The sequence below is a fragment of the Pseudophryne corroboree genome, chromosome 9 (genome assembly GCF_028390025.1).
Source record: "Pseudophryne corroboree isolate aPseCor3 chromosome 9, aPseCor3.hap2, whole genome shotgun sequence".
Lineage (NCBI taxonomy): Eukaryota > Metazoa > Chordata > Amphibia > Anura > Myobatrachidae > Pseudophryne > Pseudophryne corroboree.
The window spans coordinates 93991513-94004926 of NC_086452.1; the positions used below are offsets into that span (position 1 = coordinate 93991513).

General features: G+C 49.4%; 1 protein-coding gene across 1 annotated transcript in view; it reads right to left on the minus strand.

Annotated features, from left to right (window-relative positions):
• TMEM59 (transmembrane protein 59) overlaps nucleotides 1–13414 on the minus strand; it is a 67563-nt gene that overhangs the window by 41715 nt on the left and 12434 nt on the right. Inside the window, exon 2 of the mRNA XM_063939636.1 lies at nucleotides 9238–9343. Within this exon, the coding sequence (XP_063795706.1) occupies nucleotides 9238–9343 (106 nt within the window). The remainder of the gene's footprint in view (nucleotides 1–9237; nucleotides 9344–13414) is intronic.

Sequence of the window (13414 nt, forward strand, 5' to 3'; positions counted from 1 at the left end):
CTATCCTCTGGCGAGAAAGGAAACGCCATTAGTAATTTTTTTGAAATCACCAATTTTTTATCGGGGAAAGCCCACGCTTCTTCACACACTTCATTTAATTCTTCAGATGGGGGAAAAACTATAGGTAGTTTTCTCCCCAAACATAATACCCTTTTTTGAGGTACCTGGGTTTATATCAGAAAGGTGTAATACCTCTTTCATTGCCTCAATCATGCAACGAATGGCCCTAGTGGACATTAAATTTGACTCATCGTCGTCGACACTGGTATCAGTATCCGTGTCGACATCTGTGTCTGCCATCTGAGGAAGCGGGCGCTTTAGAGCCCCTGATGGCCTTTGAGTCGTCTGGGCAGGCACGAGCTGAGAAGCCGGCTGTCCCGCATTTGGCATGTCGTCAAATTTTTTATGTAAGGAGTCGACACTTGCACGTAATTCCTTCCATAAATCCATCCACTCAGGTGTCTGCCCCGCAGGGGGTGACATCACAATTAGAGGCATCAGCTCCGCCTCCACATAAGTCTCCTCATCAAACATGTCGACACAGCCGTACCGACACACCGCACACACACAGGGAATGCTCTTAAAGGAGACAGGACCCCACAAAAGCCCTTTGGGGAGACAGAGAGAGAGTATGCCAGCACACACCAGAGCGCTATAATAATGCAGGGACTAACTGAATTATGACCCTTTATAGCCGCTTATAGTATTAAACTGCGCCTAAATTTAGTGCCCCCCTCTCTTTTTTACCCTTTCTGTAGTGTAGACTGCAGGGGAGAGTCAGGGAGCTTCCTTCCAGCGGAACTGTGAGGGAAAAATGGCGCCAGTGTGCTGAGGGAGATGGCTCCGCCCCTTTTTCGGCTGACTTTTCTCCCGCTATTTTCTGTATTCTGGCAGGGGTAATTACCACATATATAGCCTCTGGGGCTATATATTGTGGTTATTTTGCCAGCCAAGGTGTTTTTATTGCTGCTCAGGGCGCCCCCCCCAGCGCCCTGCACCCTCAGTGACCGGAGTGTGAAGTGTGTAATGAGGAGCAATGGCGCACAGCTGCAGCGCTGTGCGCTACCTTGGTGAAGACTGAAGTCTTCTGCCGCCGATTTTCCGGACCATCTTCATGCTTCTGGCTCTGTAAGGGGGACGGCGGCGCGGCTCCGGGAACGAACACCAAGGACGGGTCCTGCGGTCGATCCCTCTGGAGCTAATGGTGTCCAGTAGCCTAAGAAGCCCAAGCTAGCTGCAAGCAGGTAGGTTTGCTTCTTCTCCCCTTAGTCCCTCGTTGCAGTGAGCCTGTTGCCAGCAGGTCTCACTGTAAAATAAAAAAACTAAATTAAACTTTCTTTCTAGGAGCTCAGGAGAGCCCCTAGTGTGCATCCAGCTCAGCCGGGCACAGAAGTCTAACTGAGGTCTGGAGGAGGGGCATAGAGGGAGGAGCCAGTGCACACCAGATAGTACCAAATCTTTCTTATAGAGTGCCCAGTCTCCTGCGGAGCCCGTCTATTCCCCATGGTCCTTACGGAGTTCCCAGCATCCACTAGGACGTCAGAGAAATAGGATTTTAATGACCTACCGGTAAAACCTTTTCTCGTAGTCCGTAGAAGATGCTGGGGTCCATATTAGTACCATGGGGTATAGAAGGGTCCACCAGGAGCCATTGGCACTTTAAGAGTTTAACAGTGTGGGCTGGCTCCTCTCCCTATGCCCATCCTACCAGACTCAGTCTAAAAACTGTGCCCGAGGAGACGACATACTTCGAGAGAAGGAATTACACAGATAGTGGCGAGATTCATACCAGCTCACACAACAGGCAAATCCGGCTAACATGCCGGAAAATTTAGCAACAGCTAAAACAGTACTGAAACAGTAAATAACGCAGAACTTACCTAGGAACCAGGCAGTACTGAACTATAAAACCAAAGCAGGAAACGAAGCGATGGGCGGGCACCCAGCATCATCTACGGACTACGAGAAAAGGATTTACCAGTAGGTAGTTAAAATCCTATTTTCTCTTACGTCCTAGAGGATGCTGGGGTCCATATTAGTACCATGGGGATGTACCAAAGCTCCCAGAACAAGAGGGAGAGCGCGGAGGCTCCTGCAAGACCGCTTGACCAAACTTGAGGTCATCAGAGGCCAAAGCATCGAACTTGTAAAACTTGGCAAACGTGTTCGACCCAGACCAAGTAGCTGCTCGGCAAAGCTGTACAGCCGAGACACCCCGGGCAGCCGCCCAGGAAGAGCCCACTTTACGAGTAGAGTGGGCCTTTACAGATTTCGGACACGGCATGCCTGCCGTGGAATATGCATGCTGGATGGTGAACCTGATCCAGCGAGATATCGACTGCTTAGAAGCAGGACACCCAAATTTCTTGGGATCATAGAGGACAAACAGAGAGTCAGTTTTTCTATGTCGAGCTGTCCTCTAAGGCCTTTGAAACAATTGAGGAGTCAGTAGCCACTGGCACCACAATAGGTTGGTTGATATAGAAAGCCGATACAACCTTAGACAGGAACTGTGGACGAGTCCTAAGTTCCGCCCTATCTTCATGGAAGATCAGATAGGGACTTTTACAAGATAAAGCCCCCAATTCCGACACACGTCGGGCAGAAGCTAAGGCCAACAAAGTGACCGCCTTCCACGTGAGAAACTTGATGTCAGCCTCCAGTAGAGGCTCAAACCAAGCTGACTGCAGTAACTGCAACACCACATCAAGATCCCAGGGTGCCGTAGGCGCCACAAAGGGAGGCTGGATGTGCAGAACCCCTTTCAAAAAGGTCTGAACCTCAGGGAGGACAGCCAATTGTTTTTGGAAGAAGATGGACAAAGCAGAGATTTGGACCTTGAAGGAGCCCAATCTCAGGCCCATATCCACACCTGCTTGCAGGAAAAGGAGAAAACATCCAAGTTGAAACTCCACCGCAGGAAATTTCTTGGATTCACACCAAGAAACATATTTTTTTCCAAATTCGATGGTAATGTTTAGACGTTACCCCCTTCCTAGCCTGTATCAGGGTAGGAATAACCTCACTCGGGATACCTTTTCCGAGCTAAAATCTGGCGTTCAACCGCCATGCCGTCAAACGTAGCCGTGGTAAGTCTTGATAAGCAAACGGCCCCTGCAGTAGCAGATCCTCCCAAAGAGGTAAGGGCCTTGGATCCTCCAGCAGAAGATCCAGCAGATCCGCGTACCAAGCCCTCCTTGGCTAGTTCGGAGCAATGAGTATTGCCAGAACCTTTGTTCTTCTTACCAGTTGAAGAACCTTTGGTATCAGAGGAAGCAGAGAGAACACATACACTGACGTGAACACCCACGGTGTCACCAGTGCGTCCACCGCCACTGCCTGCGGGTCTCTCGACCTGGAACAGTACCTCCGCAGCTTCTTGTTGAGGCGGGAGGCCATCATGTCTATGTGAGGAACCCCCCACCAACTGGTTATCTCCTCGAACACCTCCGGGTGGAGGCCCCACTCTCCTGGATGGAGCGCGTGTCTGCTGAGGACATCTGCTTCCCAGTTGTCTACTCCCGGAATGAAGATTGCCGACATCGCCACCGCGTGTCTTTCTGCCAGAGGACGATTCTTGACACCTCTGACATGGCAGCCCTGCTCTTCGTTCCGCCTTGTCGGTTTATGTAGGCCACTGTGGTCAATTTGTCTGACTGCACCTGAACAGCCCGATCCTGTAGAAGGTGTGCTGCTTGCAGAAGACCGTTGTATACGCCAGGATGTTTATTGGGAGAAGGGATTCTTGATTCGACCACCTTCCTTGGAAGGTTTCCCCCTGAGCGACTGCTCCCCAACCTCTTAGACTTGCATCTGTGGTTGGAAGCATCCAGTCCTGAACTCCGGACCTTCGGCCTTCCAGGAGGTGGGGTAGTTGTAGCCACCAGAGGAGCGAAATCCTGGCTTTCGGTGACAGACGTATCCTCTGGTGCATGTGTAGGTGAGAACCCGACTACTGGTCCAAGAAATCCAGCTGAAAGGATCGAGCATGAAACCTTCCATACTGCAGAGCCTCGTAGGAGGCAACCATCTTCCCCAGTAGGCGGATGCACTGATGAACCGATACCCGGGTAGGCTTCAAGACATCCCGGACCATTTGTTTGAATCACCAATGCTTTCTCCACCGGTAGAAACACCCTCTGCACTTCCGTGTCTAGGATCATCCCCAGGAAAGACAGCCTCCTTGTCGGCTCCAGATGAGACTTCGGAAGGTTCAGGATCCAACCATGCTCTCTAGGCAGTTGTGTCGTGAGAGCAATGGATCTTAACAGCTTCTCCCTGGACGACGTCTTGATCAGGAGATCGTCCAGATACGGAATTATGTTCACCCTTTGCTTGCGGAGGAGAACCATAATCTCTGCCATCACCTTGGTGAAGACCCTCGGGGCTGTGGAGAGGCCAAACGGCAGCGCCTGAAACGGATAGTGATCATCTAACAGTGCAAACCTGAGATATGCCTGATGCGGCGACCAGATGGGAACGTGGAGGTACGCATCCTTGATGTCCAGGGACACTAGGAACTCCCCCTCCGTCAGTCCTGAGATGACAGCTCTCAGAGGGGTATATGCAATTGCGGTCGAATTTCCGAAATTGTCGAAAAACTGGACTTTTTCGCAAAAAAAAAAAAATCGACAATGCAATTCAGTACTTTCCGTCAAAAAAACGGACTTTCAAAATTCGACTTTTTGAAATTCGACATTTGTCAAATTCGACTTTTCTGCAATGGTACAAATGCGGCAATTCGACAAAAGTATATTCAATTGAAGTTTGGAAATTCGACAACAGTGCTTTTAGACAGTAAATTCGTCATTTTCAATCCGCCACACTTTGGTGGGTGAATCTAATAAAAAAAAATTTAAACATGTTTTTTTGGGTGTTTTTTTTATTGGTAATAGCATATCTATTTATATTAGAAGGGATTAGGTACTTGGTTTGTGTTTTTGGGAGGCACAAGTATTATTTATATATTTAAAAAAAAAAAAATTTTTTTTAGATGGAATGGTAAAATCCCGGAAAAAAATGGCGTGGGGTCCCCCCTCCAAAGCATAACCAGCCTCGGGCTCTTCGAGCTGGTCCTGGTTCTAAAAATCCGGGGGAAAAATGGACAGGGGATCCCCCGTATTTTTAAAACCAGCACCGGGCTCTGCGCCTGGTGCTGGTGCAAAAAATACGGGGGACAAAAAGAGTAGGGGTCCCCCGTATTTTTGACACCAGCATCGGGCTCCACTAGCTGGACAGATAATGCCACAGCCGGGGGTCACTTTTATACAGTGCCCTACGGCCGTGGCATTAAATATCCAACTAGTCACCCCTGGCCGGGGTGCCCTGGGGGAGTAGGGACCCCTTCAATCAAGGGGTCCCCCCCCCCAGCCACCCAAGGGCCAGGGGTGAAGCCCGAGGCTGTCCCCCCCATCCAAGGGCTGCGGATGGGAGGCTGATAGCCTTGAGAAAATGTAAAGAATATTGTTTTTTTCCTGTAGTACTACAAGTCCCAGCAAGCCTCCCCCGCAAGCTGGTACTTGGAGAACCACAAGTACCAGCATGCGGGAGAAAAACGCGCCCGCTGGTACCTGTAGTACTACTGGAAAAAAAATACCCAAATAAAAACAGGAGACACACAACTTGAGAGTAAAACTTTATTGCACACCTGCCGACACACACATACTTACCTATGTTGACACGAAGCAGTCGGTCCTCTTCTCCAAGTAGAATCCACGGGTACCTGAAAATAAAAGATAATTATACTCACCTGATCCAGGGTCCAGATTATAATCCACGTACTTGGCAAAACAACACACCGAACACCCGCACCAAACGTACTGAAAGGGGTCCCATGTTTACACACGAGACCCCTTTCCCCGAATGCCGGGACACCACGTGACTGCTGTCACCGAGGTCCCTTCTGCCAATCAGCGAGCGCAACGTCCTGGCACTCTGCCGATTGGCTGCACGTCTGAGCTGTCAGACAGCGCCTCGCAAAGCTTCTCCATTATACTCAATGGTGGGAACTTTGCGTCAGCGGTGAGGTCAGCCGCTGACCGCGGGTAACCCCACAGCTACCCGCAAAGTTCCCACCATTGAAAGTAATGGAGAGGCTTTGCGATGCGCTGTCTGAGGTCACACGCGCATACAGCCAATCAGGTGAGTGCAACGAAGTAGCGCTTCCTGATTGGCTGAAGGGACCTCGGTGACAGGAGTCACGTGGTGTCCCGGCATTCGGGGAAAGGGGTCTCATGTGTAAACATGGGACCCCTTTCAGTCCGCAGGATCGGCTGTTCGTTTTCTTTTTTTGCCAAGTACGAGGATTTATATCTGGACACTGGATTGAGGTGAGTATAATTTGATTCACAGGTACCCCGGATCGTCGGATCAGGAGACGTGGCAGTCGGCGGGTCAACATAGGTAAGTATGTGTGTGTCGGCAGGTGTGCAATAAAGTTTTACTCTCAAGGTGTGTGTCTCCTGTTTTTATTTGGGTATTTTTTTTCCAGTAGTACTACTGGTACCAGCGGGCCCGTTTTTCTCCCGCATGCTGGTACTTGTGGTTCTCCAAGTACCAGCTTGCGGGGGAGGCTTGCTGGGACTTGTAGTACTACAGGAAAAAACAATATTCTTTACATTTTCTCAAGGCTATCAGCCTCCCATCCGCAGCCCTTGGATGGGGGGGGGGACAGCCTCGGGCTTCAACCCTGGCCCTTGGGTGGCTGGGGGGGGGGACCCCTTGATTGAAGGGGTCCCCACTCCCCCAGGGTACCCCGGCCAGGGGTGACTAGTTGGATATTTAATGCCACGGCCGCAGGGCACTGTATAAAAGTGATCCCCGGCTGTGGCATTATCTGTCCAGCTAGTGGAGCCCGATGCTGGTGTAAAAAATACCGGGGACCCCTACTCTTTTTGTCCCCCGTATTTTTTGCACCAGCAGCAGGCGCAGAGCCCGGTGCTGGTTTTAAAAATACGGGGGATCCCCTGTCCATTTTTCCCCCGGATTTTTAGAACCAGGACCAGCTCGAAGAGCCCGAGGCTGGTTATGCTTTGGAGGGGGGACCCCACGCCATTTTTTACCGTGTTTTTTCCCGTTTTTACAAAAGCGGAACAAGTCCGTCAAATCGGCCGTTTTTCGGCAGCGGGACTGTCGAATCCGTTTTTTATTGCATATGGTCAATTTCGGCACCCACTTGCCGAAATTAGACTGTCGAATTGTGTCGAATTGAAAAACGGCCGATAATTTGCCGCGATTCGCCGCTAATTGCATATACCCCAGAGACTCCATCTTGAATTTGAACTCCCTGAGATAAGGGTTCAAAGATTTTAAGTTCAGAATTGGCCGTACCGAACCATCCGGCTTCGGTACCACGAAAAGGTTCGAATAGTAACCTTTGTTCCACTGATGAGGCGGAACTGGAACAATGACCTCGGACACCACCAGTTTCCGGACAGCCTCCAGAAGAATTGTTCTGTCTGCCGGCAGAGCTGGCAAGCCTGATTTGAAGAAACGGTGAGGCGGGAGATTTTGAAACTCCAGCCTGTACCCCCTGGACACTATGGCCCTCATTCCGAGTTGTTCGCTCGGTATTTTTCATCGCATCGCAGTGAAAATCCGCTTAGTACGCATGCGCAATGTTCGCACTGCGACTGCGCCAAGTAACTTTACTATGAAGAAAGTATTTTTACTCACGGCTTTTTCTTCGCTCCGGCGAACGTAATGTGATTGACAGGAAATGGGTGTTACTGGGCGGATACACGGCGTTTCAGGGGCGTGTGGCTGAAAACGCTACCGTTTCCGGAAAAAACGCAGGAGTGGCCGGGGAAACGGTGGGAGTGCCTGGGCGAACGCTGGGTGTGTTTGTGACGTCAACCAGGAACGACAAGCACTGAAATGATCGCACAGGCAGAGTAAGTCTGGAGCTACTCTGAAACTGCTAACTCGTTTGTAATCGCAATATTGCGCGTACGTCGGTCGCAATTTTAAGAAGCTAAGATTCACTCCCAGTAGGCGGCGGCTTAGCGTGTGTAACTCTGCTACATTCGCCTTGCGAGCGAACAACTCGGAATGAGGGCCTATATCCAGTACCCAAGGGTCCAGGCCAGACGACACCCAGACGTGGCTGAAATGCCGGAGTCTTGCCCCCACCTGACCTATCTCCAAGCCTAGCTGTCCACCGTCATGCGGAGGACTTTGGGGTATCAGAAGCAGGCTTCCGGTTTTGGGAACCAGTGGGAGCAGGCTTCTTTCCTTTAGCACGACCACCTCTGAAGAAGGTGTTCGAAGGCTTGTTCTTTTTAGGCCACGCGGGCCGAAAGGACTGTGACAAGACCGGTGTAAAAGGCTTCTTCGTAGCAGGCACAGCGGAGGGGAGAAAAGGAGACTTACCCGCGGTAGCCGTGGCAATCCACGCATCCAGCGCCTCGCCAAAGAGAGCCTGACATGTATAGGGTAGGCGCTCCACACTTTTCCTGGATTCAGCGTCCGCAGACCATTGGCGCAGCCAGAGACCCCTGCGAGCCAAGACGGACATGGAGGAGATCCCCGCAGCCATGGAACCCAGGTCCTTCATGGAATCTACCAGGAACCCTGCAGAATCCTGAATATTATGTAAAAATAAATCAACGTCACCTTTATCCATCGTAGTCAAGTCCTCCTGCAAAGTGATTGACCACCTGGCTATTGCTTTAGAAATCCATGCACATGCTATAGTAAGCCGCAGAATAGTCTCTGAAGCCGTGTAAATGGATTTAAGTGTAGCATCCACCTTGCGATCTGCCGGGTCCTTCAACGCGGTAGATCCCGGGACCGGTAAGACCACCTGTTTTGACAGCCTGGATACAGAGGCGTCAACTATCGGCGGAGACTCACACTTTTTTCTATCTTCCTCTGGGAAGGGAAAAGCAACCAAGACCCTCCTAGGGATCTGGAATTTTTCTCCAGATTTTCCCAGGCTTTTTCAAAGATAGCATTTAATTCCTTAGATGCTGGGAAGGCGAGGGGTGGCTTTTTACTGTCCGTGAAATATATGCTTAATATATGCCGCCCCTTGATAGGTGCCATTGTAATTAATAGTTTTCAATTTCACCTTTCAGTGGTTTAATGTTATGGCTGACAGGTGCATATTTGTGTTTTTGTTCGTGAAAAAACAAGAGCCTAACTTGAATGGATTGGTGGATACTGAAAAAGACTACAGAACAAATCTGACAAACATTTATTAACACACCCTTGTAGAATGCCTGTAAATTTTCTCACCTGCATCACATTCCGCCTTTGTCTTATTTAAGTCACCTCCATCCACAGCAAATTGACAGATAGAGAACAGGCGACAGCCTCGGTGACAGGCAAACAGCTCCTCCTCCTACGAAGAGAGATAAAAGTTCATGAATATAAAATAGCCCTGTTACCTGTAACTTTGAATAACAATATAGACTCTGCATCTTTTAGGCCTAGCACGTTTTAGTAATACACTTTTTTTTTTGTCCTCACAAATTAGTTTACCATTGCTACACACCAAAATTTAGTTTTCTATTCACATAGTTTGCATCTGCAGTCTGGTATTAGCAAAAATAAGATTTTACTTACCGATAAATCTATTTCTCATAGTCCGTAGTGGATGCTGGGACTCCGTAAGGACCATGGGGAATAGCGGCTCCGCAGGAGACAGGGCACAAGAATAAAAGCTTTAGGATCAGGTGGTGTGCACTGGCTCCTCCCCCTATGACCCTCCTCCAAGCCTCAGTTAGGATACTGTGCCCGGACGAGCGTACATAATAAGGAAAGATATTGAATCCCGGGTAAGACTCATACCAGCCACACCAATCACACCGTACAACTCGTGATCTGAACCCAGTTAACAGTATGATAACAACGTAGGAGCCTCTAAAAAGATGGCTCACAACAACAATAACCCGATTTTGTTAACAATAACTATGTACAAGTATTGCAGACAATCCGCACTTGGGATGGGCGCCCAGCATCCACTACGGACTATGAGAAATAGATTTATCGGTAAGTAAAATCTTATTTTCTCTGACGTCCTAGTGGATGCTGGGACTCCGTAAGGACCATGGGGATTATACCAAAGCTCCCAAACGGGCGGGAGAGTGCGGATGACTCTGCAGCACCGAATGAGAGAACTCCAGGTCCTCCTCAGCCAGGGTATCAAATTTGTAGAATTTAGCAAACGTGTTTGCCCCTGACCAAGTAGCTGCTCAGCAAAGTTGTAAAGCCGACACCCCTCGGGCAGCCGCCCAAGATGAGCCCACTTTCCATTTGGAATGGGCTTTTACCGATTTAGGCTGTGGCAGGCCTGCCACAGAATGTGCAAGTTGAATTGTACTACAAATCCAACGAGCAATAGTCTGCTTAGAAGCAGGAGCACCCAGCTTGTTGGGTGCATACAGGATAAACAGCGAGTCAGACTTTCTGACTCCAGCCGTCCTGGAAACATATATTTTCAGGGCCCTGACAACGTCAAGTAACTTGGAGTCCTCCAAGTCCCTAGTAGCCGCAGGCACCACAATAGGTTGGTTCATGTGAAAAGCAGAAACCACCTTAGGGAGAAATTGAGGACGAGTCCTCAATTCTGCCCTGTCAGAATGAAAAATTAAGTAAGGGCTTTTATATGATAAAGCCGCCAATTCTGACACACGCCTGGCTGAAGCCAGGGCTAACAGCATCGTCACCTTCCATGTGAGATATTTTAAGTCCACAGTGGTGAGTGGTTCAAACCAATGTGACTTAAGGAACCTCAAAACAACATTGAGATCCCAAGGTGCCACTGGAGGCACAAAAGGAGGTTGTATATGCAGTACCCCTTTTACAAATGTCTGAACTTCAGGTACTGAAGCCAGTTCTTTTTGGAAGAAAATCGACAGGGCCGAAATTTGAACCTTAATGGACCCTAATTTTAGGCCCATAGACAGTCCTGTTTGCAGGAAATGGAGGAAACGACCCAGTTGAAATTCCTCTGTAGGGGCCTTCTTGGCCTCACACCACGCAACATATTTTCGCCAAATGCGGTGATAATGTTTTGCGGTTACATCCTTCCTGGCTTTGACCAGGGTAGGGATGACTTCATCTGGAATGCCTTTTTCCTCCAGGATCCGGCGTTCAACCGCCATGCCGTCAAACGCAGCCGCGGTAAGTCTTGGAACAGACAAGGCCCCTGCTGGAGCAGGTCCTTTCTTAGAGGTAGAGGCCACGGGTCTTCCGTGAGCATCTCCTGAAGTTCCGGGTACCAAGTCCTTCTTGGCCAATCCGGAACCACGAGTATCGTTCTTACTCCTCTCCTTCTTATGATTCTCAGTACTTTTGGTATGAGAGGCAGAGGAGGGAACACATACACTGACTGGTACACCCACGGTGTCACCAGAGCGTCCACCGCTATTGCCTGAGGGTCCCTTGACCTGGCGCAATATCTGTCTAATTTTTTGTTTAGACGTGACGCCATCATGTCCACCTTTGGTTTTTCCCAACGGTTTACAATCAGGTGGAAGACTTCTGGGTGAAGTCCCCACTCTTGCATGGAATCTTTCGAATGGAATTGCTTCGTAAGAAGCCACCATTTTTCCCAGGACCCTCGTGCACTGATGCACTGACACCTGGGCTGGTTTTAGGAGGTTCCTGACTAGCTCGGATAACTCCTTGGCCTTCTCCTCCGGGAGAAAAACCTTCTTCTGGACTGTGTCCAGAATCATTCCTAGGAACAGAAGACGTGTCGTTGGAATCAGCTGCGATTTTGGAATGTTTAGGATCCACCCGTGCTGACGTAACACTATCTGAGATAGTGCTACTCCGACTTCTAACTGTTCCCTGGACCTTGCCCTTATCAGGAGATCGTCCAAGTAAGGGATAATTAATACGCCTTTTCTTCGAAGAAGAATCATCATTTCGGCCATTACCTTGGTAAAGACCCGAGGTGCCGTGGACAACCCAAACGGCAGCATCTGAAACTGATAATGACAGTCTTGTACTACAGACCTGAGATACCCTTGGTGAGAAGGGTAGATTGGGACGTGGAGATAAGCATCTTTGATGTCCAGAGACACCATATAGTCCCCTTCTTCCAGGTTCGCTATCACCGCTCTGAGTGATTCCATCTTGAATTTGAACCTTTTTATGTAAGTGTTCAAGGATTTCAGATTTAAAATTGGTCTCACCGAGCCGTCCGGCTTCGGTACCACAAACAGCGTGGAATAATACCCCTTTCCTTGTTGTAGGAGGGGTGCCTTAATTATCACCTGCTGGGAATACAGCTTGTGAATGGCTTCCAGAACTGCCTCCCTGTCGGAGGGAGACTTTGGCAGAGCAGACTTCAGGAACCGGCGAGGGGGAAACGCCTCGAATTCTAGTTTGTACCCCTGCGATACTACCTGTAGAATCCAGGGATCCACTTGCGAGTGAGCCCACTGCGCGTTGAAATTCTTGAGACGGGCCCCCACCAAGCCTGAGTCTGCTTGTAAAGCCCCAGCGTCATGCTGAAGACTTGGCAGAAGCAGGGGAAGGCTTCTGATCCTGGGAAGCGGCTGCATGGTGCAGTCTTTTTCCCCTTCCTCTGCCCCGGGGCAGAAAGGAATGGCCTTTTGCTCGCTTGTATTTATGGGAACGAAAGGACTGAGTTTGAAAAGACGGTGTCTTTTTCTGTTGATGTGAAGTGACCTGGGGTAAGAAGGTGGACTTTCCAGCCGTTGCCGTGGCCACCAGGTCCGAAAGACCAGCCCCAAATAACTCCTCCCCTTTATACGGCAATACTTCCATATGTCGTTTGGAATCCGCATCCCCTGACCACTGACGCGTCCATAACGTTCTTCTGGCAGAGATGGACATAGCACTTACTCTTGATGCCAGGGTGCAAATATCCCTCTGTGCATCACGCATATATAGTAATGCATCCTTCAAATGCTCTATAGTTAACAATATATTGTCCCTATCCAGGGTATCAATATTTTCAGTCAGGGAATCCGACCACGCGACTCCAGCACTGCACATCCAGGCTGAAGCGATTGCTGGTCGCAGTATAACACCAGTATGTGTGTATATACTTTTTAGGATATTTTCCAGCCTTCTATCAGCTGGTTCTTTGAGGGTGGCCGTATCAGGAGACGGTAACGCTACTTGTTTAGATAAACGTGTGAGCGCCTTATCTACCCTAGGGGGTGTTTCCCAACGTGTCCTAACCTCTGATGGGAAAGGATATAGTGCCAATAATTTATTAGAAATTAGCAGTTTGTCGCTTTATCACATACCTCATTCAATTCATCCGACTCAGGAAAAAATAAGATTTTACTTACCGATAAATCTATTTCTCGTAGTCCGTAGTGGATGCTGGGGACTCCGTCAGGACCATGGGGATTAGCGGCTCCGCAGGAGACAGGGCACAAAAATAAAGCTTTAGGATCAGGTGGTGTGCACTGGCTCCTCCCCCTAT